At 39.7% G+C, this 22,200-nt stretch overlaps 1 protein-coding gene across 1 annotated transcript; it reads left to right on the forward strand.

Moving 5' to 3' along the window:
* Positions 1-1,806: 1,806 nt before the first annotated feature.
* Positions 1,807-22,054, forward strand: CCDC171 (coiled-coil domain containing 171). The gene is made up of 20 exons (XM_053470836.1): positions 1,807-1,912; positions 3,396-3,504; positions 5,793-5,967; positions 6,584-6,774; positions 7,902-8,048; positions 8,466-8,558; positions 8,792-8,952; positions 10,835-10,973; positions 11,550-11,652; positions 12,517-12,623; positions 13,505-13,594; positions 13,789-13,989; positions 14,836-15,003; positions 16,304-16,492; positions 16,941-17,427; positions 17,832-17,948; positions 19,217-19,440; positions 19,597-19,779; positions 20,282-20,467; positions 21,812-22,054. The coding sequence occupies exons 1-20, from the start codon at positions 1,824-1,826 to the stop codon at positions 21,959-21,961; spliced, it is 3,309 nt and encodes a 1,102-aa protein (XP_053326811.1). The 5' UTR covers positions 1,807-1,823; the 3' UTR covers positions 21,962-22,054.
* The last annotated feature ends 146 nt before the right edge of the window (positions 22,055-22,200 follow it).

Consider the following 22,200-nt stretch of genomic DNA (forward strand, 5'->3'; position numbering starts at 1 on the left):
GATATCAGTGTGTATATATACATATACATATACCCATTAGGATCGTGACCAAAGACCTGGTGCTGTATATTTGTAGTTATTCTTGGGGTAAGATTACAGTGTTTTTAGAGAGTGCAGATCTGCTAGCTGTATTTAGTGTGTATAGAAGCCAGAGTGCGGTAATGTGCATTTTATCACATGGCAAACCTTAGCCCAAGCTTATCAATGATAGGCGGTCAGTAGCGTAAAATCGCAACCAAAAACAAACTGGTACAAAAGAAAAAGGGGGCCCTGCTTTTGTGAGCTTACAATGTAATCGGTGGGGAAATGAAACAGTAGGAGAGGACGGCTTGGATGGAGATGAGTTGATCGAGTCAGGATGATCTGTAGAGGTTGCTGGTCTTTCAGATGGCTTGATTAGGATGATGGCTGAGAGTATTGGGAAGAAAGGTTGTACGCTTCTTGAAAAAGGTGGGTTTTCAGAGAACTTTTGAAAGTTGCGTACGAGGGAGAAACTCTGATGGGGTGGGGAAGGGATTTTCAGAGGAGGTGCAGCGCGGGTGAAATCCTGAATGCGGGAGCGGGAAGAGGTAATGATGATAGAAGAGAGAGACGCAAGTCAGGAGATGAACAAAGAAGGTGAAAAATTCTGCTGGAAAGGGGTAAAATAACTGCAATCACCATTAACGATAGGAGGTGGTTCTGGTGGTCTGAGCTTGTTACGTCTGCTCGTCTACCTGCACTGCTGGGTTCTTCCCCATGATGCCCTCGTTTGACCCTTCCTGGGTACCCGCCTTGTGTCTTTCTTTCATACTCCGGCTCTCGGCTTACGCTGTTACTCGCACTTACACTACACTCGTGATTTACCTCCTTTTGTATTGTTTTATTTTTATCTCTTTGTAAATCCCTCCTAATTGTTGGGAATTGATACGGCGCACATCTTTTCTTTTTTTTCTTTCATTTTCTTTTGTTTGGTTTTGTTATATTTCCTGTTTATTATTATCATTCATCTAACAGGTTTTGACAACATATCTACTTTGTTTACCATGCTCTGGTATGTTTGTACTTGTAATGCCTACATTGATATCATGACCATCTCTGCAACTGTATATGGATCTGTTTGCTGGCCTTGTCTTCCTCTCCGCTTCAGTGCGGGACTGTGCTCCAGTGACCAATGACTATTCTGTATCGGTACAATTTTTTTATGTCAGTTGTACATGCAATGTATCATTTTCTCCTCACCGACTTGTCTGTTACACTTTGTTGTGCTGGCATATTGCTTTTGTATGTCATGATACTTTCAGTTTCAATAAACGGTGAATTGATAAAAAATAACTGCAATCACCTGTAATCAGCGGGATGCTCCTACATATTGCTCCACCTTTTCCTATTTGCACCAGAATCGCTTGCACATTTATATACCATGCACGCTTCCCTTTGAGACTAGCTTAGAAGGTGCCTACCCATGCAGTAGTCACAGTAGCCTGTAATACAAGCTTGAGTGCCGATATAATAAATTAAGTAAATTGACTTCAAGGTCTTAGACAAAGTAGAGTTTTTTGTAGACGTTGGGCCTCTGTGTGCACTTAAGCAGCGTTACATTTGTTTAAAGTAGATGCAGGGGTATTTTCTCCTTTTACTCCGTGTTTCCATAGTCTATTTTCCCCACAGATGTAACTTATACATAGACATTGAAGTAAATATAACTGCTTTATATTTTTGTGTCACTTCTGCCTTATCTGAATCTTCCCCATTTTTGTTTTTTTCCTCTTTGTTATCAGTATGTTTCTGTTTTTTTTTAGACATTTTTTTTGGAGTGATTCGTCCTGAAAAGATGTTGAAGCATGGCATTTGACATGTCAAAGAAACGAACGCCTACAAACATGGATAAGAAGACATTCAAGTCTGATCAGTCTCGTAATGATGATAAAAGGTAATAATATGATTTAATAATACTATTACCGTATTGGCTCGGATATAGCCCGCACCCGAATATAGGCTGCACCCTAAAAGTTAGGTGCTTTTTTAAAGAAAAAAAATTTCTTAGTAAAAAAAACCCACTTACATATGCTGCCACTCTGCCCCCGCGAGATATGCTGCTTCTCTGCCCTTCCCAGACATGCTGCCACTCTGCCCTCCCCAGATATGCTGCCACTCTGCCCCCCCGAGATATGTTGCCACTCTATCCCCCCCTGAGATATGCACTCTGCCCCCGAGATGTGCCCCCCCCCGGGATATGCTGCTACTCTACCCCCCCTGAGATATGCTGCCACTCTGCCCCCAAGAGGCCCCCCCCCCAGACTTACCGGTGCAGACTCCCCGGGGTCTTGCAGGGCCGACGGGGGACAGCTACGCAGTACGCGTACTCAACTTCCGGTGCTGGCCCTTCCGCCGTGGGAAGTGGCGGCAAGGAAGATTGTTAGCGTACATCGCGCAGACGTTCACCGGCTGCGGCGATGCAAGCGTTAACAACCTCCCCTGCCGGCACGTCTGCACGATGTGCTTTAACAATCTCCCTTGCCGGGACTCCCCCCGTGGGAATTCCCGGCAAGGGAGATTGTTAAAGCACATCGTGCAGATGTGCCGGTAGCGGAGGCTGTTTACGCTCGCATCGCCGCTGCCGGTGAACGCCTGCGCGATGCGCTTAGACAACCTCCCTGCCGGAAGTGCTGGCAGGGGAGGCTGTCTGAGCGTTTCAGAGAGTAGGATGCAGGTCCCCTGCACCGCTGCGGGGGATCCGTATCCTTAACCTGCTGCCTGCCCGGCGCCCAGGACTGCACGTCCCGGGCGTCGGGCGCTAGACCTCGAATATAGGCCGCAACCCCACTTTAAAGACTTAAAGTGGGTGAAAAAAGTGCGGCCTATATTCGAGCCAATACGGTAATTGTAAAGCTTCCCTTCTGAATTAACACAAATTGTTACTGTGTTGCAGTTTTTTGGCTTTATTTTTCAGCCTCACACCCAATAGTTTATAAAGCAACTTGGCCTGTAGAGGGCCAGTGTGGTTAAACTGTATTCATATGATTGCAAGCATGGAGTACCATACATAAAGGTTAATATGATTTAAGCTGACCAATCATTAAGGTACTGCTGCTTTATATTTCCTTTTTCTAGCCATGTACAATTTTAAAACCATAATATAATCTGCTTTCTTTGCATTGTATTGCATTATGCAAGGCCATCATTAAACCAAACAGTTGCACAAAAACAAATGTTGAAGTCAAAGATAATACTTATGCTTTCCATTAAAGATTGTAAGCTTGCGAGAGCAGCACCCTCTCTTCCTTCTGTACTGGTTTGTGTTATCGTGTGTCACGTTATTTTCAGTTGTCATTTCTTTTCAATACCTATTATTGTAACAGCACTACGTAATCTGCTGAGCGATATAACTAAATTTAATGTAATAATTCCTGCAGGCATGGGAAGGAGGAACAGGCTGATCCGACTGTCATCACTGAACTCCGTTCAAAACTTAACAAGGCTAACAGTGAAAACCTTGAACTAGTGGCAAGACACAATGCAGAGGTAAGTGCTCTTTTTTCACAAGCATATAGCAAGAGTGTGACCTCATAGGGCCAGTCCTTAGCAAAGTTATTCCTTTTTGATCTCTTTAAACCTGCTGTGCCCATAGAACACACCACCTTAGTAATTATATCACAATATCATTTACTTTATTATATATTCACATTATATTATCTATTTAATGACATATTTGCCATTATATTAATATATGTATGTACACATTATTTACCCTATTTCCTTTTACACTTATTCTTGATGTAATTTGCTTTATTTTATATTATCTATATACCGTATTTGCTCGATTATAAGACGACCCCGATTATAAGACGGCCCCCCAAAATCAAAATATTAATTTAGGAAAAAAACAAAAAGCCTGAATATAAGACGACCCTATAGGAAAAAAGTTTTACCAGTAAATATTAATTCATGTAAATTATTTTTTCATGTTTAATAAAAGCTATGATTGAGAAAAATATATTTTTTAAATTTCCTTTTATTTGCCAACCTGCCCCCCCCCCAGTTATGCCACTCTGCCCCCAGAAATGCTTTATACCCCCCCTATTTGCCACTCTGCCCCATGATATGCCTTATACCCCTATATGCCACTCTGGCATATAGGGGGTTAAAAGGCATATCATGGGGCTGAGTGGCATATAGGGGGTTAAAATGCATTTCTGGAGGTATATAGGCATATCATGGGGCTGAGTGGCATATAGGGGGTTAAAATGCATTTCTGGAGGTCCAGAAATGCATTTTAACCCCCTATATGCCACTCAGCCCCATGATATGCCTTTTAACCCAGCATGTACTGGCTGCCTTGGCTTGATAGGAGTGTGATTGCTGTTAGCAGTTTGATTGATATATATATATATATATATATATATATATATCAAACTGCTAACAGCAATCACACTCCTATCAAGCCAAGGCAGCCAGTACATGCTGGAACCTGGGGATGATAGTAGTGGGATTACAGCCTCCCTATGCCATGCTACAACCCCCACCCCCCTTACACATCCATGCTATCACACACAAACACATTTAAATACTCATTCATTCCATTAATCACACATACTTCACACATTAAACACACATTAATCACACATACTTACCCAAAAACCCTCCCCCACCCCCTTACCTGAACTGCAGATCTCTCACTCGAAGACTTCTGCAGGGGACCGGCTGTAGAGCAACTTCTCTGGCCCCGCCCCCAGAGGAGGGAGGGGGAGATAGAGCTCTGTGAGGACGCTGCAAGCTTCCTGTCCTCCTGCTTCTAACAGAAGAGACGCTGCTGGCGACCGGTAAGCAGCATGGCCCCAGCAGACATTTTTTGGGGGGTCTGAGAAGACGACCCCGATTATAAGACGAGGGGTATTTTTCAGAGCATTTGCTCTGGAAAAAACCTCGTCTTATAATCGAGCAAATACGGTATTCATTTAGATACTACTTTCGTAGTTCATTAGTTTATATTAAGTGTAGTTTTCGTTTTTACTACATACATGATTAATTGTCTGATACTAAAATGTGTTTCCTGGAATGGACAACTTAGCTTATGATTGAGCACTTATGTGCAAAACACTATGTCCTTTTGTATTTTCCACTGATAAGAAAACTTGTACCTTTTAGATGATGCTGACTGGTTTTATAGTCCATGGATTTTGAGTGTCACTTGCCTCTTTGGAGTGTGAATAAGATATTAAAACAAACATCTCTATGTATGCTTTAATACCACGCTTGTGGCTTCTGTAGGTAAAAGCCAGTATTTTCATAGCACAAATTGTTTGGAAAAAGAAAATACACTGGACTATCTGAAGTCATAGAGAGAAGATTTCTATGCTATGATTTCTATGCCGGCTGCTGATCTGTGTCGTCCCATAAATTAACCAAATTCTTGTGGGTGGTGTCTGTGTGGTCACCTGGATTCAAGGAACCAGGCCATGTAAAACTGAGAAGCACTCAGTTTTAGATGGGTTTTGTAAAAGTGGCCTTGAAGAGTCTTGTAGTACACTCTCATCAAAGCAGCTGAGGCAGAGCACTCCCGGAAAATATATCTAGAAACCAGAGAAAACAACTACCAGTGCGCAAGAGAGCATTTGGGTAATATCTCAAGGTTGTGGTGATAACCCATAAACTAATTTCCATCGTAGTACCATGTGGTCCAGAGCAGGCTTCAGTAATGGAATATCGTTTTAAAGCTGAGTAAATCACAAATCTATTTCGGCTAACATTCCACTTGTCCTTTTTGGATCTCATAACCGTTTTCTTAACACGATTTAACTTTTTACGAGCAGCTGTCAACTTATGAAAGCCAGTTCACCCGACTCCGTTCTGAAGTTGAGAAAGGTGAAGCCATTCGTCAAAGCTTGGAGTACGAACTGGCAGTGGCAAGGAAGCAGTGCAGCACCGAGAGACTGGCACTAAATGAAGAACGAGCAAGTTCTCTCCGAACTCAGGAACAATTTAAAGGTAAACTATATGTCATTAAAATAAATTTGGAATACGATATTGTAAGCCTTCACTTACTGTTCCCGCAGTACTTGTAAGATAATCTTAAACCATTTTTAAGATTTTTTTTTGTATTATTATTTCTTTGTTTGGCATGCCATATATAGCTGGAGATTGTGCATCCCAAATACTTTTTGCATTAGTACTCTGTGAAAGATCGGTTCTACTGCTGATCATTTTTAAAAATACTTTTATGTGATTTTGACAAAAACTTATTACAGGATAAAAATCTCTTAACATAATTCATCTGGCAGACACATATTTAACATTTTTTTTAACACAAGTGTTCCTTTGATGGAGGTCCAGCAGGCCTCCTTTACTTTCCCATAACATCCAAATTCTGTGTGATGGCTGTGTGTCTGGCTTAGCCCATTCTAGCATAATGGTCCTATAGACTGCTCACTGCTCCATTGCTTGTATTTGCACACATTTCCAGTCGTATAGATACAGAATGTCTTACAACTATAGGTAAAAGGACATAAACCTAGATAAAATATATTGATAAACAGTAACAGAGGAACATGTACATCAACTAAACAAGTGGAAAATAAAGATACATCTATGTCTCCCCAAACAGCACAGATTGAAGAGCTTCAAAAAAAGATGTTCAAGGTGGAGCACGCTTTTCAAACAGCTCAGTATAACTGGCAAGATGCACAGAAAAGGTTTGAGAGTGATCTACAGCATCGAGACGGTGTTATTGAGAATTACAAGAAGGCGGAAGAGCGCATCATGTCTGAAAAGAACAAATTGGAAGGGATTCTTCAGGTACAACACTGGCAGGTTAAAACCGAGAAGGGTTGAGATGGCTCTGTATAGAGAATAATTCAATGTCTAAAGGAGGCTTTGAAGAGAGCTCACTGATTTAACTAAGCATATGGTGCTAAATAAAACAATAAAAAATAATAATAATAATACAGGACCAGTCAAGCTCTTCTAGCAGCAAAAGCGCATAGTGGGATTGGCCTTCATAATGTATAGTGACGTCAAGGAATTAAAACCAAGATGCGCTTTAACACCTTTAACGTGTGTTACAGCTGGAATACCTGTAATGCGTTTAGAAATTCTTTGTGCACAGATTAGATCAAAGTTACAACGTTAAGATAAATGTATTTAATATGGAGTTATTTGCCATAAACACTAAGCGGCATTGGTGTGTCTAGTCTACCACAAACAGTTGCAACTCTTGTTTAGTATACCCCTTCCTCTGTATGGTAAGCCTGTTTAAATGTCCGCACCTTCTGTTTCTGTAAATCCAAATTATTAAATAATAAAAAAGAGAAGTGCTTTGCAAAGCAAATTGAAAAACTTTTCTACATAAAAAAAGAGGCAAAGGTTTCTTCATTCATGTTCTCCTCTTATATTATCCTTTAGTTCCTAACCTAGCTAGGTCCTTGGGAATAAAAAGCAGAAAATATTCTTAGACAATGTCTTTAATGCATCAGATATCAAAAAGAAAGACAGCTGCTTACCATATTGTAACACCTCCATGTAGGGCAATGGCTTTTCGCCGTCTGGTACTGTTATGTATTGGACTCTTCTTGCTTAAATGTACCTCTGTGACCTGGATTCCAGACCTCAGCCCTTGTGGCACCATGATATAAAGCACTGCGCAAGATCAATACCCTCCCAGAGAAGCATGTCCAAACTTAACAGCTTCTTGATTAATATATGTAATTAAAGTATGATTTTAAAACATCTGAGATTCCGTCTTGGTTGCACATTAACTCTCAAAGTGGTATTTTTATATATAAGGGATATAACTGTATTAACAATAGTACCAGGCTAACAAAGTCTGAAGCAATGTTAACTACACATCCATAGAGAGTAGAGCTAAATATAGGTTGTGTTGATATCATTATGGATTATCTTACTGACATTTCATTTCCCACCAGAAACAAAACAAGACCATACAAGACCTGCAACAGAATTTGCAAAAAGTGGCAACAGAGCATAGTAGCCAGACGGATACTTTACGGCTACAAAAAAATGAGCTGGGATATAGTCGTGAAAGAGAGGAGAGGCTGAAGATGGAGCTTGAGGTAAGTGATTCTAGGGATAAACAACAAATGCTTGGATAGGCAAAATTATTACCCACTACAATTACAACAATTCTACCTACTTATTATTTTAAAAATTGAATAAATGGGCGTGAAAAAGAAAAGCAAAGTGGGTCTCGCAATTTTTTACATTTTTTTTTGGTGACCATGTTTTGATAATGGAACACCCATACAGGGACTCTGACTATCTTTCCCACTAACTTACACACATGTACACATGCTTAGTCTTGCACTTCAGTGCACAGATTCCATTGACTGTCGGTTACACCTAGTGATGTAGTGTTGGGAGCATGTGTTCTGGAAATGGCTTCAGCTTGTGAAGAAAACACCATATTGCCAGATTGGGTTACACTGAGGTTTAAATTTTCTGTAAATATTTTCCTGTCTCTCCTTTAACAGGAAGCAACACAGAGAATAAAGAGGTTGGAGGAAAGTATTGAAGCAGAAAGAGCAACACACCTGGAATCAAAGTTCAACTCTGAAATCATTCAGGTACCTGGCTTAGACCCAGTCTAAAACATCGAGGGAAGATACATTAAGCAGTGAGCAAATTCATCCAAATTTTATTTCAATTTTCAGACAAGTTTAAAACATGTGCCTCTATGTCCCAACCTCTTTCCTTGGTCCTGAGGGCCCCTTGAACATCTGCTCCATCTGAAGCATGGGTAGTTTATAAAGTTATTATTTCTGTCTGTCCTTCAGTCTGATTATGTTTGTCATTGCAGCTGCGAATTAGAGATCTGGAAACATCACTGCAAGTAGAAAAGGCCACCCAGTCACAAACGGCCTCTGATTTAGAGATGATGAAAAAGCAGTTCATAGAAGTGGAAGTTGCTTATAACAGAGAAAGGAGCAGGGCTGAGGAAAATTCTGACAAACTCAAGAAGTATGTTCTACTTTTACTTGGCTACATTAGTCAGACAGGATCACTGAGTTAATGTACGTGCAAAATGTCTAGTCCAGTATGCCAGCATCAGAGAAGGGGAGGAGCATAGTCATTAATATAGTCATGTAAAAAACAAAGTACAACCTCTTTGAATTCTATGGTTTTACATATCTAGACATAACATGAAAAATTAGGTAAATACAATCTCAGATGTCATGATTTATTCAACAAAAATAAAGTCAAAATGGAGAAACCATGTGTGAAGAACTAAGTACACCGTTACTGCTTCCATAAGAATTAAGATGTTAAGTAGCAGACGTGCTCCTGATCAAATGCCCTTGATTAATTGATCATCAACAAGTGTGACCACCTCTATAAAAGCCGAAGTTTTAGCAGTTTGCTGGTCTGGAGCATTCAGATGTGTGTTAACAAAATGCCGTGGAGGAAAGGCATCAGCAATGATCTTAGAGAAGCGATTGTTATTGCCCATGAAACTGGAAAGGATTATAAAGGCATTTCCAAACAATTTAATGTCCATCATTCATACAGTGAGAAAGTTTATTCAAAAGTGGAAAAAATTGAAGACAGTTTTCAATCTTCCCAGGAGTGGACATCCCAGCAAGTTCACCCCAAGGTCGGTCTGACCTTGGGGTGAACTTGCTGGGATGTCCACTCCTGGGAAGATTGAAAACTGTCTTCAATTTTTTGAATTTTGTGCAATGCTCAGAGAAATTGCAATGCTCAGAGAAATTGCAAAAAAAAAAAACAGTGTTACATCTCAGACTCTACAGGGCTCAACATGTTAAGGTTCATGATAGCATAGCATATGAGCACAAACACCTCATACTGTCACTGGAGGGGTGATTTGGGCTTGTTTTGCAGCCACAGGACCTGGGAACCTGGCAGTCATTGAGTTGAGCATTAACTCCTCTGTGTACCAAAGTATTCTATAGTCAAATGTGAGGCCATCTGTCCGACAGCTAAAGCTTGGTCAAAAATAGGTCATGCAACAGGACAATGATCACAAGCACACCAGAAAATCTACAGAATGGCTGAAAAAAAAATCAAGATGTTGCAATGTCCCAGTCATAGTCCATAACTCAACCCCATTGAAATGCTGTGGCAGGCCCTTAAGAGAGCTGTGCATAAACAAATGCCCGCAAACCTTGATGAACAGAAGCAACGTTGCAAAGAAGAGTGGGCCAAATTCCTCCACAACAATGTGAGAGACTGATAAAGTCATACTAACAATGATTCCTTCAAGTTATTGCTGCTAAAGGTGGTTTTAAAAGCTATTGAATCATAGGGTGTACTTTTTCACACATGGCTTCTCCATTTTGGCTTTATTTTATTGAATAAATGATGCCATGGTGTAATATGTCATTTGTTGTTCATCTGACGTTTTATTTAGCTAATTTTTAGACCTGCTAAGGGACAAATGATTATTATGTCTTGATATGTATGAATTCAAGGAGGGTTTACTTTATTACACCACTGTATAATGTGTGTTATAGATGTTATGTGTGGTTTTATTATAATAAAAGAAAAGGCAATTTTCTTCAATGGTCTTCATATAAGAAGAAATTTTTTTTATTTCATTTGACTTCCTGTATAATTTGGCTTTAAACTTCTACATTTTCTTTTTTTTTCTTTTCACATCTTAATTTTTGTGGCATTTCCAAATGCCACAAACCTGACAACTTTTTTGTGGTTTAACCATTAAAAGCTGCACAATATCTAAATAATATAGACATATTTTGTGCAACTTATGTATGGTCATGTGAGTAAGCTAATAGATCTATAATATGACAAATCTTAATGTTAACATGTTCATGCTAAAATCTGTAGGCTCCTCACAAATGTAATTCTATTTTTATGATAGGACTGAGGAAAATTACTCTTGTGTACTGAATAAACTGAATGAAGAAATTGAGCACAAAAACAACCTGATTACGGACCTCACAGAGAAACTGAAGACTGGTGAAGAACGCTTTGTGTTAATGGAACAAGAACTTGCTTTGGTAATGATAACGGCTTGGGGTGTCTTCTTGGAGAAAAGAGGTGATAGCGATCCTAGTGAAACCTCCATGATGCTCTTCTAGCCACTCTTTGGCAAATGAAATAAGGTTTATCATTATAGAACAGCTAGAGAGCTCCATGTTAAAATAAACTACTGACTTTTTCTGTCTGACTATAAGTAGTAGTAGTAGTAGTAGTTTTTTATATTTTTTGGTTTCTGAGAAGCAAAAAATAACATTGAGCATTTACTGTACAAAACTAAGTTAGTGATTTAGAATAAGTAAACTAAAACCTACCACATTTTTTTACCACTGTAGCAATGATACATCTAGGCATGTTGTTAGGTGGTTTCAGTACATTACAAGAAAACTAACATTGTGCATGTTTTTCTGCCTCAACCCACCATTTTGTGATTGCATTACTACACTGTGTACAAAAATACGCAGGATAACCTACCACAAATTATTTACTTAACACACTTCAAAAAAACTTAATATGTACCACTGGAATAACTAATGAAATTAATATAATGTTCTATATGTTTTTCCCCCCCCTGGGTTGCATAAATACTAAAACAGACAAAGAAACAGCAGTTCGCTGTAGAAGAGGACTATAGAAGCTTCGCGAGAGAGCTTCAGTCACTTGTGGACACCTTTAATGTGTCAACTCAGTGCCCATCAGGTTAGTTGAAGGTGTTGGATGACAGATGCATCTGTCAGTGTGTTAGAATGACTCCATTGTGGGAATTCAACAGATGCTCCTCCACCCGTGCCCCCACATGTTCTCATCAGATGACATGACCAAAGTAGTCCTCACAGCAGTCTTCTGCTCCGGTAGGGTGAAGGAAAGTGAACCTGCTGTATCAGGCCATACATTGATTGACACTTTCTATAGTTTATGTGACCTAAATAACTCGCAGTCTGTGCTTGGAATCCCACAAAGCGAAAAAGTCTCTTCTTGTGTACCTGCAAAAAGAACAGATGTTTTATATGGTCTGAGCCAACCTCTCCAGAAGCCAAAAAGGTCACTGGCAAAAGAAAATACATGTAGGACACTAAAGACCTGACAAGGCATATTGTGTAAGATCTGTTATAATAAGTGGAAATGCCTTTACTTAAGATTAATTTATATTTCTAATGCCTACTAAATCTGCCCGGAAGAAAAAGTCTTTATTTGAGAGAACATGACCACAACTGTAAATGAATAAAGTGATACTTATGCCAGACTAGCAAAGAACACGACAGTCCTTTTTTGAGCCAGTACCAGTGAAATGTATAGTTGCAAAGCATAGTTTTATGTATAAAATCAGAATATAATATATATCCTTTTGGAGTTTTAGTCATACACATAAAAAGCGTGTGCTTTAATTCCAAAATACTTAATCTATCAGACTAGGGACAAGGCTTAAATTGTTAATACGTTTTTACATTTTAGCGTGTTGGCGGTCACTGTGTTAGCGGTCAAAGTTTGAAAACTTGTAGCAGCATCAAATTCAACCTTTTGTATTTTACTTGTGTATTTATCTCATGTTTTCCCCTTCTTTAGGGAGCTACAAAGACCAAAGTACACATACAGCTTCTGCTGTCGTCCTCGAGGCTCTAAAACGTACCTTGACAGATTATAGGAGCTGCCTGGCAGATGCGTCCGATGAGGTAACACTGGCCGTGTTTGCCTTGAGTCTGATGATGATGCTTTGCACTTGTTACAAAAGGCATGTACGCTGAGTATTGACAGCCATTCAGCCAGTGGAAAGATCAGACATCACTTCTGCCGTGGAATAAATCCAGCTAAGAGCTTCCAATAAATGTACTACATAGAAGCATTGTCTTCTTGACTCTTTCTTCTAAATGAGTATTTCTGCTAGAAGACCCATGTGAGCCTTAATCCAGAACTTTGTGATAGAAGTCAGACTGTGAAATAAACATGTCAATCAGCCCAAGAAATCAATGTTTCACATTTGGTTGTTGCAGGAGCTTACTACAGTAAGGACTAGAAGAATTGACTTTTGCTTCCTTCTTTTTTTTTGTGTGGCAAGTGGCAAGTGGCCTAAAAGGTGAAAAAGGAAGCCATTTTCCCAAGTAAAACTGACATGCAGCTTCAACAGAGTTTGGTAATGGTGCTTCCAGATTCTACAGGCTGTCTTAAAGGGACAGTTTATTGTCCCTGACAGACCCTATAAAGAATATATACTAAATTACTTTTATGAGTATTTTAATACAACTTAGGAGAAGCTGCAGCTCCCCTCCTCCGAGATCTGAAGAGCTTCAAACAGCCAATCTGCGTCAGAATAGCGCACCCATTGAAATCAATGGGAGGACTTTCTAGCGATGTATATAAGGGTCTCAAGATACCCCCATCTGCATCATTTGCCAAGCCATCGTACATATCTTCTGCAGAGGAAATAGTTGAAGGACAGGCTTAGGAGTGAATACATATGAGGTCTCTGTAGAGTGTCCCTTTTAATTAGCAGAGGATTGAAAATTTATGTAAATCACAGATTAAAAAAGCATTGCCCTTTTTTTTTTTTAACCAGATTGAAGTAACAAAGCGTGCTTGTGAGAAGATGAACGAAGAATTGGAGTCTTCCAAACAGACCATACAGTCACTGTGTAAAAGCCTTGAGGTACTGTAACTCAGCCGCTGACATGCCAGTAATTAAAGGTGAAAAGATACATAAAAAAGATTATTCACCTTGACCACTGGGAATTTTCTTTATGCAATTTGTAGAATAAATGGAGAAAAAGCACCCGTAACATATATTGCTTAAAATTGAAACCCTTGCAGCAGACATTTTCACTTAAGTTTTCTGTTCTGTAGGGAGCTCGATCTGACCAGCTGAGTACTGCAAAGGAGCTACAGCATTTACGCTCAAGATGTACCCACGCTGAATCTGAAATCAGCAGATATCAAATGGACTTGGAGAAATTGCAACAAGGCTGGGACACAGAGAAGCGTAGGGTCTCTGAGATGGCGAGTGAGATTCAGAAACTTACTAGGATATACCTAGAGGATGCAGAGGTATTACTGAACGGCAGCTAGCTGGATGCACTTGGCCGATACGGAAAATGACCCCCGCCAAATAAAAAAAGTATTTTCTGCACTGCTTTGTCTTTGACCCCTCCCTTTTGTGTTTTTTTGTCCCTTGTGTATTGCCACCAGCCTGCCCCTTGCTTTAGTATTCATTTATTTGATGACCCTAGCTAGCTGCCCCCCCTTGTGTATTGATGCTGCCAGCCCAGATAAAATGCTGCCCCATGCCCCCCCTTACACATCCATGCTATCACACGCATATTCATTCATTTACTCATTCACAGATACTCAATCATTCCCCATTCACAGATACTCATTCACTCACTCAATACTTGTTCATACTTGTTCATGCATATGCTTTTTTTGAAGCTAGAATGCCATTCTTGGAAAAATTCACTACTGTTCCAAACCATTTTTTGGTCAGTATAGTAGGGTTTCATTGGAGCTCCAGAGCCTGAAAACATGTTGTGTAACAGATTGATATCTGTTCAGGAATGCCTTTTGAAAGTGTCATAAAATTGCCTTTTGTGCTGTTGACTTCTGTCTTTTGGCAAGGAATAAGTTTATATTATATATATTATATTTAGGACAGGCGGAGGGCAATAACTTAAGCACAGAGATTATGTATTTTATCTCAATAAAATCAATGTGAAAAATAAGCAACAATGCAGAAAAAATGATAAAGGTGTAAATACATTTTCACACACCCATGTGTGTGTACTGTATGTGTGTTTCATTCTTGCTATTTCTACCACTTGCAGTGTCTGTTGGGATGTTTTTGATTATCATTTATATTGCAATCGCATATGTTAATTTTTTCATTTCCTTTTTTAGGAAAAGTTAACATTTCTCCATGGCTTATACCAACGTTTGATAGCAGGCTGTGTGGTTATAAGGCATCCAGGGAGCATGATGGCTAATTTCTCTTGGTCAGAGCTTTGCACCGTCTTGCAAGAGAATGTCGATGCTCTAATCTCTGACCATAACCAAGCTAATGAAAAGGTAGTGATAACCTCTCCTTGTTTAATCTTCTAGTATTTAGTTTATCAAGAAAGGGAGACTTTGTTTTTGAAAGAAGAAATGACATAGGCGTACAGAAATGATGTTTGAGGATTCAGATACAATGCTACAGATAATTGATCATTCATTAGAAAGAAACTGCCATTTAGCCTACTTCACATTGCTATACTTTGCAATATTACTTCTAACATATAGTATCATCACTTTTTATTTTATATAGGTGTCAAAATAAGTAAAAATGGTCTCTATGTCCTTAGCAACCGTTTGACATCTTTGTTTATGAATTGTCTTTTCCACCATTACCTTAGGCACATGCGCAACCGTTTGTAATTACAAATCTGATTGTCATGTTTAGATGGCAGTAATAATTTGGTCTTCGGCTCGGTGAGGGCCTAGGTTTAGCAGTTACTTGGAAGCTGGATTTCTAGGGACAGTATCTTGGTTAAGGTCATTCTCATGCTCTGCTGGATAACAGATGATCATATTTGCCATGCAGTATGACTGTGCTATAAGCCAGATTGGCATTGCGTCTGTACTAATTAAGGGCTACTAGCCCCCAGACTCCATGAAGTCTTCCCTGCACTTGTTATAGCATTATCCTACGGGACCTAATTAAAAAATACAGCCTATTAATGGGGTTTTTCATTCAAGTATTACTCATTTCCCTTAATAAACCAATCTTTTACCGGGAATATGGTAGAAGCAAAACACAGTGGCCCAAATAGTCTCTTGGGAAATAAAAAATTAAAAAGATACATCTCTAAATAATAATCTACAGCGAGTTCTTCTTTATTCACAGCCGTGAAAGAAGTCTGAATGACAGTCAAATGAGACTTTTTAGGAAATATTCCGTAAATGTGGTGCTTCACTAGCGATTTTTTTTCAGACAAGTTTATTTCTTCTTTTTATTAAATATTTATTTTATTGTATTTTTTTCTTCACTATGTATTGTATACATCTCACAGTGCCTTGCAATACTGAGCAGGCAGTCTTCTATTTAATGTACAATGATGTTTATAAATCGTGTTTGATACAAAGAAAACGTGTTTACTTTGATCAATAGCAATAAGAAATCGGATCTGGTGAATTCACATGCATATGTTTGACTGTAGGGCACTTTGAATTATGTCTTTTACTTTTATTCAGCGACCCATGAATCTGTCTCCCTGTTGTGTGTTAGGAAGGAGTAGTGAGACTAGGTTATGGATTATGTCCGGGTCTTCTTTTTATATTTTCTACTGAAATAGTAGCCTTACCGCCAAACATCATTCTGTCCTGATAGGTGACGCATCTGGAGCGTGTTTGCAAAAACAAGGCTGAAGTTATGGAAAACCTACAGCAGAGCCATCAAGACTCTCTTAATAAACTGGCTGAACAGATGAAAGCAAAAGAAGAGGAATGGCAGAAACAGAGGATTGACTTGGAACAGCGTTACTCTGCTCTTATTAGGGACCTTCAAGCCAGGGCACAGGTATCATAATAAAAAAACTTAAAAACAAAATATCATCTGATCTGCCCAGTGGAGTCATACACATCTGTTTACTGTTTTCGTGGATATAGTATCTTCTAAATATGTAATATTAGACATAATAACATGTCATTATGTAAAGTGAGCCTTTTGGATAAACACACATGCTGTAGGATTATAACAACATTATCACAATAATTTTAACATCCTTTACAAGAGAGGAGTCAAAAGGATTATTGAGTATATACCCAAAATGCCCCAAAATATTGACATTTGCATGGGTGGAAGGTATATTTTGCTTGTTTGATTTTTGATTACATTTCCTTTTTTTTTTTTTTTATCCGATAGAATAATATTACATTTGCAAACTCTAATTAATGAAGTAACTGCACCATATTCTGCACAATATCTGCTGTAAAGGATAATTTGGTATTTGTTTTTTTCTTTGTAGAAATTTCAGAGTGTAGCCGAAAAAGCAAAACACAAAATAGCCATTTTTGAAAAAACAAAGAATCAGATGGCTCTTGAAAATGTGAACATAAAAAATGTACTCATAAACAGCGAAAAGGACCTCAAGTCTCTTCTAGCAGCCTGTGCTCTTATGGCTGGTGCGTTATACCCTTTGTACACCAGGACTTGTTCTTTGGCTGCTCAAAGGGATTTTTTGCAAACTCAGGTAAATGGTTCTCTAGAAGTTCAGAATGAAATTCGAGTGCTGGTGCAGGCTTTGTCTGCCACAGAAGAAAATACCCTGACAAAACCCTCCAGAAATATGAAGAATGTGTTTCGGAAGTGTGTCGTTGCTGTGTTGGCAGCTAACAGGCTTCAGTGTCTTGGCCGATCCAGTAGGTCATTATTCACTTGGATGGATGGTTTCATGGAAGGTCCTGGAATCCTCATTTCCATTGGTGGAGCTCTTGAGAAGAGCACAATATCAGGTAAGTGGACTTGTTTCTTCAAAGACCTTTAAATAATGGCCTGGTCTTTATGTATATTAATTAGTACATGAAACAGATTATATAATGTGTTAAAAACCTAAGTCTAATAGTTTGCTATTTTGTTATTGTTGCTTGAGGTTTCTGCCTTCTTAGTTTGTGTGCATGTAATACACAGCAGGAATCGTCACAAGGTTGATGTCAGATTCAAATTGAATTGGGGGTTGTATTTCATATACATTGGGAAATCTTCCTGGCCTGGCGAGCTGTGGCGCACCCTATTATTTACTTATTATTTTACAAGCCATTTCTGTGAAACAATGCTTAGAATGATCTTGTGGCTCTCCAAAATGTCCAGTGTTTACAATAATGGGAACTGTATTGATATGCTTTTCCCCTCTCCATAGGTCAGAAATATGAGCAGATCATAGCTCAAAAAGCATTGAAGTGGTTCAGCAGCTCAGATCTACTCAACATTGTAGTTTATTCAATGTCCGAGTTGCTTGGAGTTTTACATAAATCAGGTAATGCACCAATAATATTAAAACCTCCTTCTGAAATGCAAAATATAGAACTCTTGGAGCACCCCCTACATTAAATTGTAATCACTATATTTAATGACATCCAAGCCATGTGTTTAAAAGTGTTTATCTCTTATGACACTCGAACCTTCTTTGCCGGTAGTGTTGTTTGTATGTTTTCTGATGCAACTTTTTCATAAAACCAGATTACACAGCGCTGATTTAATCCCCACTTAACAACCCTGCTTTACAAATAAAATATATACCACTAATGCTACCGGAGGAACAAAGTTATTCAGGCTGTTTTTTTATTAGTCTGAAAAAGCTATACCTGCAAGATTTTGTCTTGTACGATGTTATAGATAAACGCTGTTGGCTTACTGATTGCGCTTCTGGGATCCCAAGTCCGGTGATGGCAGGTTACATCTGGCCCTGTAGTGTGGAATCTAATTGATAAGGCCTAAATAAACCTATTAAATATTATCTGAATTAGCAATTAGTAGACAGAGCGCTGACAATTTCAAACACAATTATTAATTACAGACCTGACAAATCTTGCCGTAAGTAGGACACGCTGGGTGTACTGGGGCTTTAAGTCTATTATATGAAGGATGATTGGGGAAATCCTGCGGGGAAATAACTGATTGTAGTTGTAAAATTTTAATTGCCTCGGAACAGGGTAAATTATATTCTCTTGTCTCCCGATCCAAACACTGTGGCATTGTGCTACTATGTTTGTTCTAAAGTGGCTAATTCCCTGGGTGTCACAGTAACAGTTCTGCCATATATATTCTTTTATGCCATTATATAGAGATTACATATAAAAAGTGGTACTTTTCCTCTTATTCCTCTTAGTTTAGTATCTGTCTCTGTACTTGCATGTTAAGTATATAGCTGTCAGGTATATGTGTTTAGATTACTAAAAGGGGTCAAAATGCAGCCGTTTGATTCTTAGGTGGCAACTTCTTGTCTATGGTAGCGAATGGCAACATATTTCTGATAGATGCTGCTGTAGGCAGTGATGTTGTATCCTAGCACTCCACCTCTTAATGATGTTTGCTGGCTAGGCATAGTGTAAATGGGCCAGTTGGTAGGATCAGAGATCGCTCTGGTAAATTACCATTTGCCCATTGGCACACCATAGAGCTTGTTCAATCAGTTGTAGCCCAAAGGCTGTTGTGAAATATAAAACCAAGCAACTGATGGAATTTACTTACTCATTTGTATATTGTTTTCAATATAGATTGTTAACTCACCTTTGCGTATTTTAGATGCTAGCTCGCAATCACAGGACCACCTTGTAAAGTCTGCCAGGAACTCTTTTTCGAAGCTCATGAAAAAGCTAAGCATTGAGATGGGGAAGGTACCTGAGAGTCCGGAGAGATGTCCAGCTAACGTAGACCCCGATTCTTTAGTCCGAAGACTGTCGCATGGGCTTTGCGAGGTCAAATCCCAGACGGCAAGTCCGGGCCTGGCCAGCGAAAGGCCCGTCAAGGTACGAAAATATGAGTAATAATAAGAGAAATTTGTACGATTCAGTCTTTTTTTTAATCAAAGTAAAAAATAAGTTCGAACTGTATGGTGATACTAGATTATATAATGACATATATGCATATTGCTTTCTTCACGTGATTCCTTTTGTCTGATTTAGAAATGCTTAAGCTGTTTAAAGGAGCGGATATTTGAATTGACGCAGCGGCTGCACACTGGAGAAGTTGAGAGACGATCGCTACGCATGGAGCTCTCCGATTTTAAGCAGAGTCTTAATGAACTCCGAAAAAGTTTGAACGCCACAGAAAGACAAGAGGAGCAACTTCAACAAGTTAAACAATCTGTAAGTATGTTTCTAATGTCATTTATATTCTTTTTTTTTTGTTTCTCTGCAATACAAGCAGTGATACAATGAAAATGGTACTTTTACCTGACAGCTTCTTCCTGAATTAGTATTTTGGGAACACTGATGCTAGAAATGCACATTTTTTTCCCAGCCTTGCAGTAATGATTGTCATATGTACATTCTACATGTGGGTTTTTTGTTCTTTTAATGAATAACTATAATTTTGGTGTTCTAAATGGCTCAAAAGTAAAATAATTGCAAAAACTTAGTTACATGCATTCATGTAAGCTTTCTATGTGAATAAAATAATTATTTTATATGATACAATCCATTAAACCGTTTTAGTATTTCTTTATAAGTAAGCACATATTTATTGGGTGTTTGAAAAGAAAAGATCTTGTTGTCGGGGGCAATGTTCTTGCCCACTCGCTTTAAAGTAAATAGTTGCCATAGGCTGTTTAATGTGTTACATTCACTAGAATGAACCTCTGTTCCTTAGAAAGTGGTTCCTTACGCAAAGTTTAAAGTGGCGTGTGAAGAGCTGAATAATGCACTGATACGAGAGCAGCAAGCACAAATCCTCCTGAGTGAACAGTCTCAACAGCTGTCGGAGCTAAATCACAGATTGCAACTGCACTCGAGAGAAGAAGCAGAGAAGGATCAAACTTTAGCAGACGCTGTTAAGGTGACCACTTTCTCATATCACTAGTTATCGTAATAAAACAACATTTCCTTCACGATTTCTTTTAAGGCAAATAGTCTGTGACCCTGGGGTTGCCAACACTTAGCACTTGTAGCTGTTGTTCAGCTACTGTTCTTCAACGTTAATGGCACACAGGAGTTGCAGTTTTTTTATCGATGCCAGTTCTATGTTGTACTTGCAGGTTTCCTATTCCCTTGAGGAAAACTCTGGTTCACATAATGCTATAGGCAGCACCACGTGCCGTTACTGTTGACAATAAACCACAATTGGACTGGTTCACAGCAATATGAGGTCTAGAAAGCATATATACCGTATTTATCGGCGTATAACACGCACTTTTTTAACTAAAATATGAAGCTGAAACCCTACCTGCGTGTTATACGCCGATAAATCCTAGAGCCAGTGGCGGAACTACCGGGGTCGCAACTGCGACCGGGCCCTGGAGTTCTGCCAGTCAGGGGGGGCCCCCCTGACTGACAGAAATCCAGGACTCCAATGCTGGCGGCCGCCGCTGCCTGCCTCAGCCTCAGCCGCCTGCCTCAGCCTCAGCCGCCTGCCTCAGCCTCAGCCGCCCGCCGCCTGCCGCCTGCCGCCTGCCTCAGCCTCAGCCGCCTGCCTCAGCCGTCTGCCGCCTGCCGCCTGCCTCCGCCGCCTGCCTCAGCCTCAGCCTCCTGCCTCAGCCTCCGCCGCCTGCCTCAGCCTCCGCCTCCGCCGCCGCCGCCTGCCTCAGCGCTTCAACTCTTGTGTTGGAAGCGTGAGGCGTTTGTCTCGGGTGCCGGCGCTCAGCAGTGAAGCGCCGGCACCCGAGACAAACGCCTCACGCTTCCAACACAGGAGTTGAAGGTAAGTGACCGGGGTGGGGTTAGGGAGAGAGAGGGAAGATCCTGAGAAGGGGGGTTAGGGTGTGTGTGTCTGAGTGTGTGTGTGTCTGAGTGTGTGTGTGTCTTACTGTGTGTGTGTCTTACTGTGTGTGTGTCTTACTGTGTGTGTCTTACTGTGTGTGTGTGGTTTCCCAGATAGCAGTGATTCTGATGAAGTTTTTTGTTCAGTTTTTTTGTTCAAAAATGGGGGTGCGTGTTATACACCAGTGCGTGTTATACGCCGATAAATACGGTAAATAATGATTCTGTATTCGGTCTGTTATTTATCTAGTTATATAAGTAATGCATAGAAAAAACAACAACTTTTTATGAGCTAGTTAGTGGTAGCCATCTTAGCCCGGTTCAGTCTGTCTATTGCTTTTCAAAGCTCATGGTTAAATTGAAATGATGCTGGTGCCCTGTCGAGTAACTGCTTGCTCCTTCCTTGTGTTCGTCCTGCTTGTAGAGTCTCTCCGAGGCTAAGATGGAGCTGAGAAGAAAAGATCAATCTTTGCATCAGCTGAACAGACAGGTTTCCCGGCTGGAGCAGGACAGGCGTCTGCTGAAAGAGAACATCCACAATGTAGAAAGTGCCCTGCGCACGGCAGCAAAGTGAGCACCGGGACCACGGAGAGATGACTTAAAACAAACAAGATCAATTTGTACTTTCATGCTGAGGGTTAATGCTCAAGTTAGCAAAACCTAAAAAAAAAAAAAAAAAAAAAAAAAAAAAAAAGTACATCTGCTTTTTGATACATTTTCAAAATTCACCGATACTACGTTGCAATGACAACTCCCTAGCTTGATGAAGTGAAGTTTGTGTTGGAGGAACTTCTGCAATATTGCCCTATAGAC

This window comes from Spea bombifrons, chromosome 1 (assembly GCF_027358695.1).
Source record: "Spea bombifrons isolate aSpeBom1 chromosome 1, aSpeBom1.2.pri, whole genome shotgun sequence".
In the NCBI taxonomy this organism is placed as follows: Eukaryota; Metazoa; Chordata; class Amphibia; order Anura; family Pelobatidae; genus Spea; species Spea bombifrons.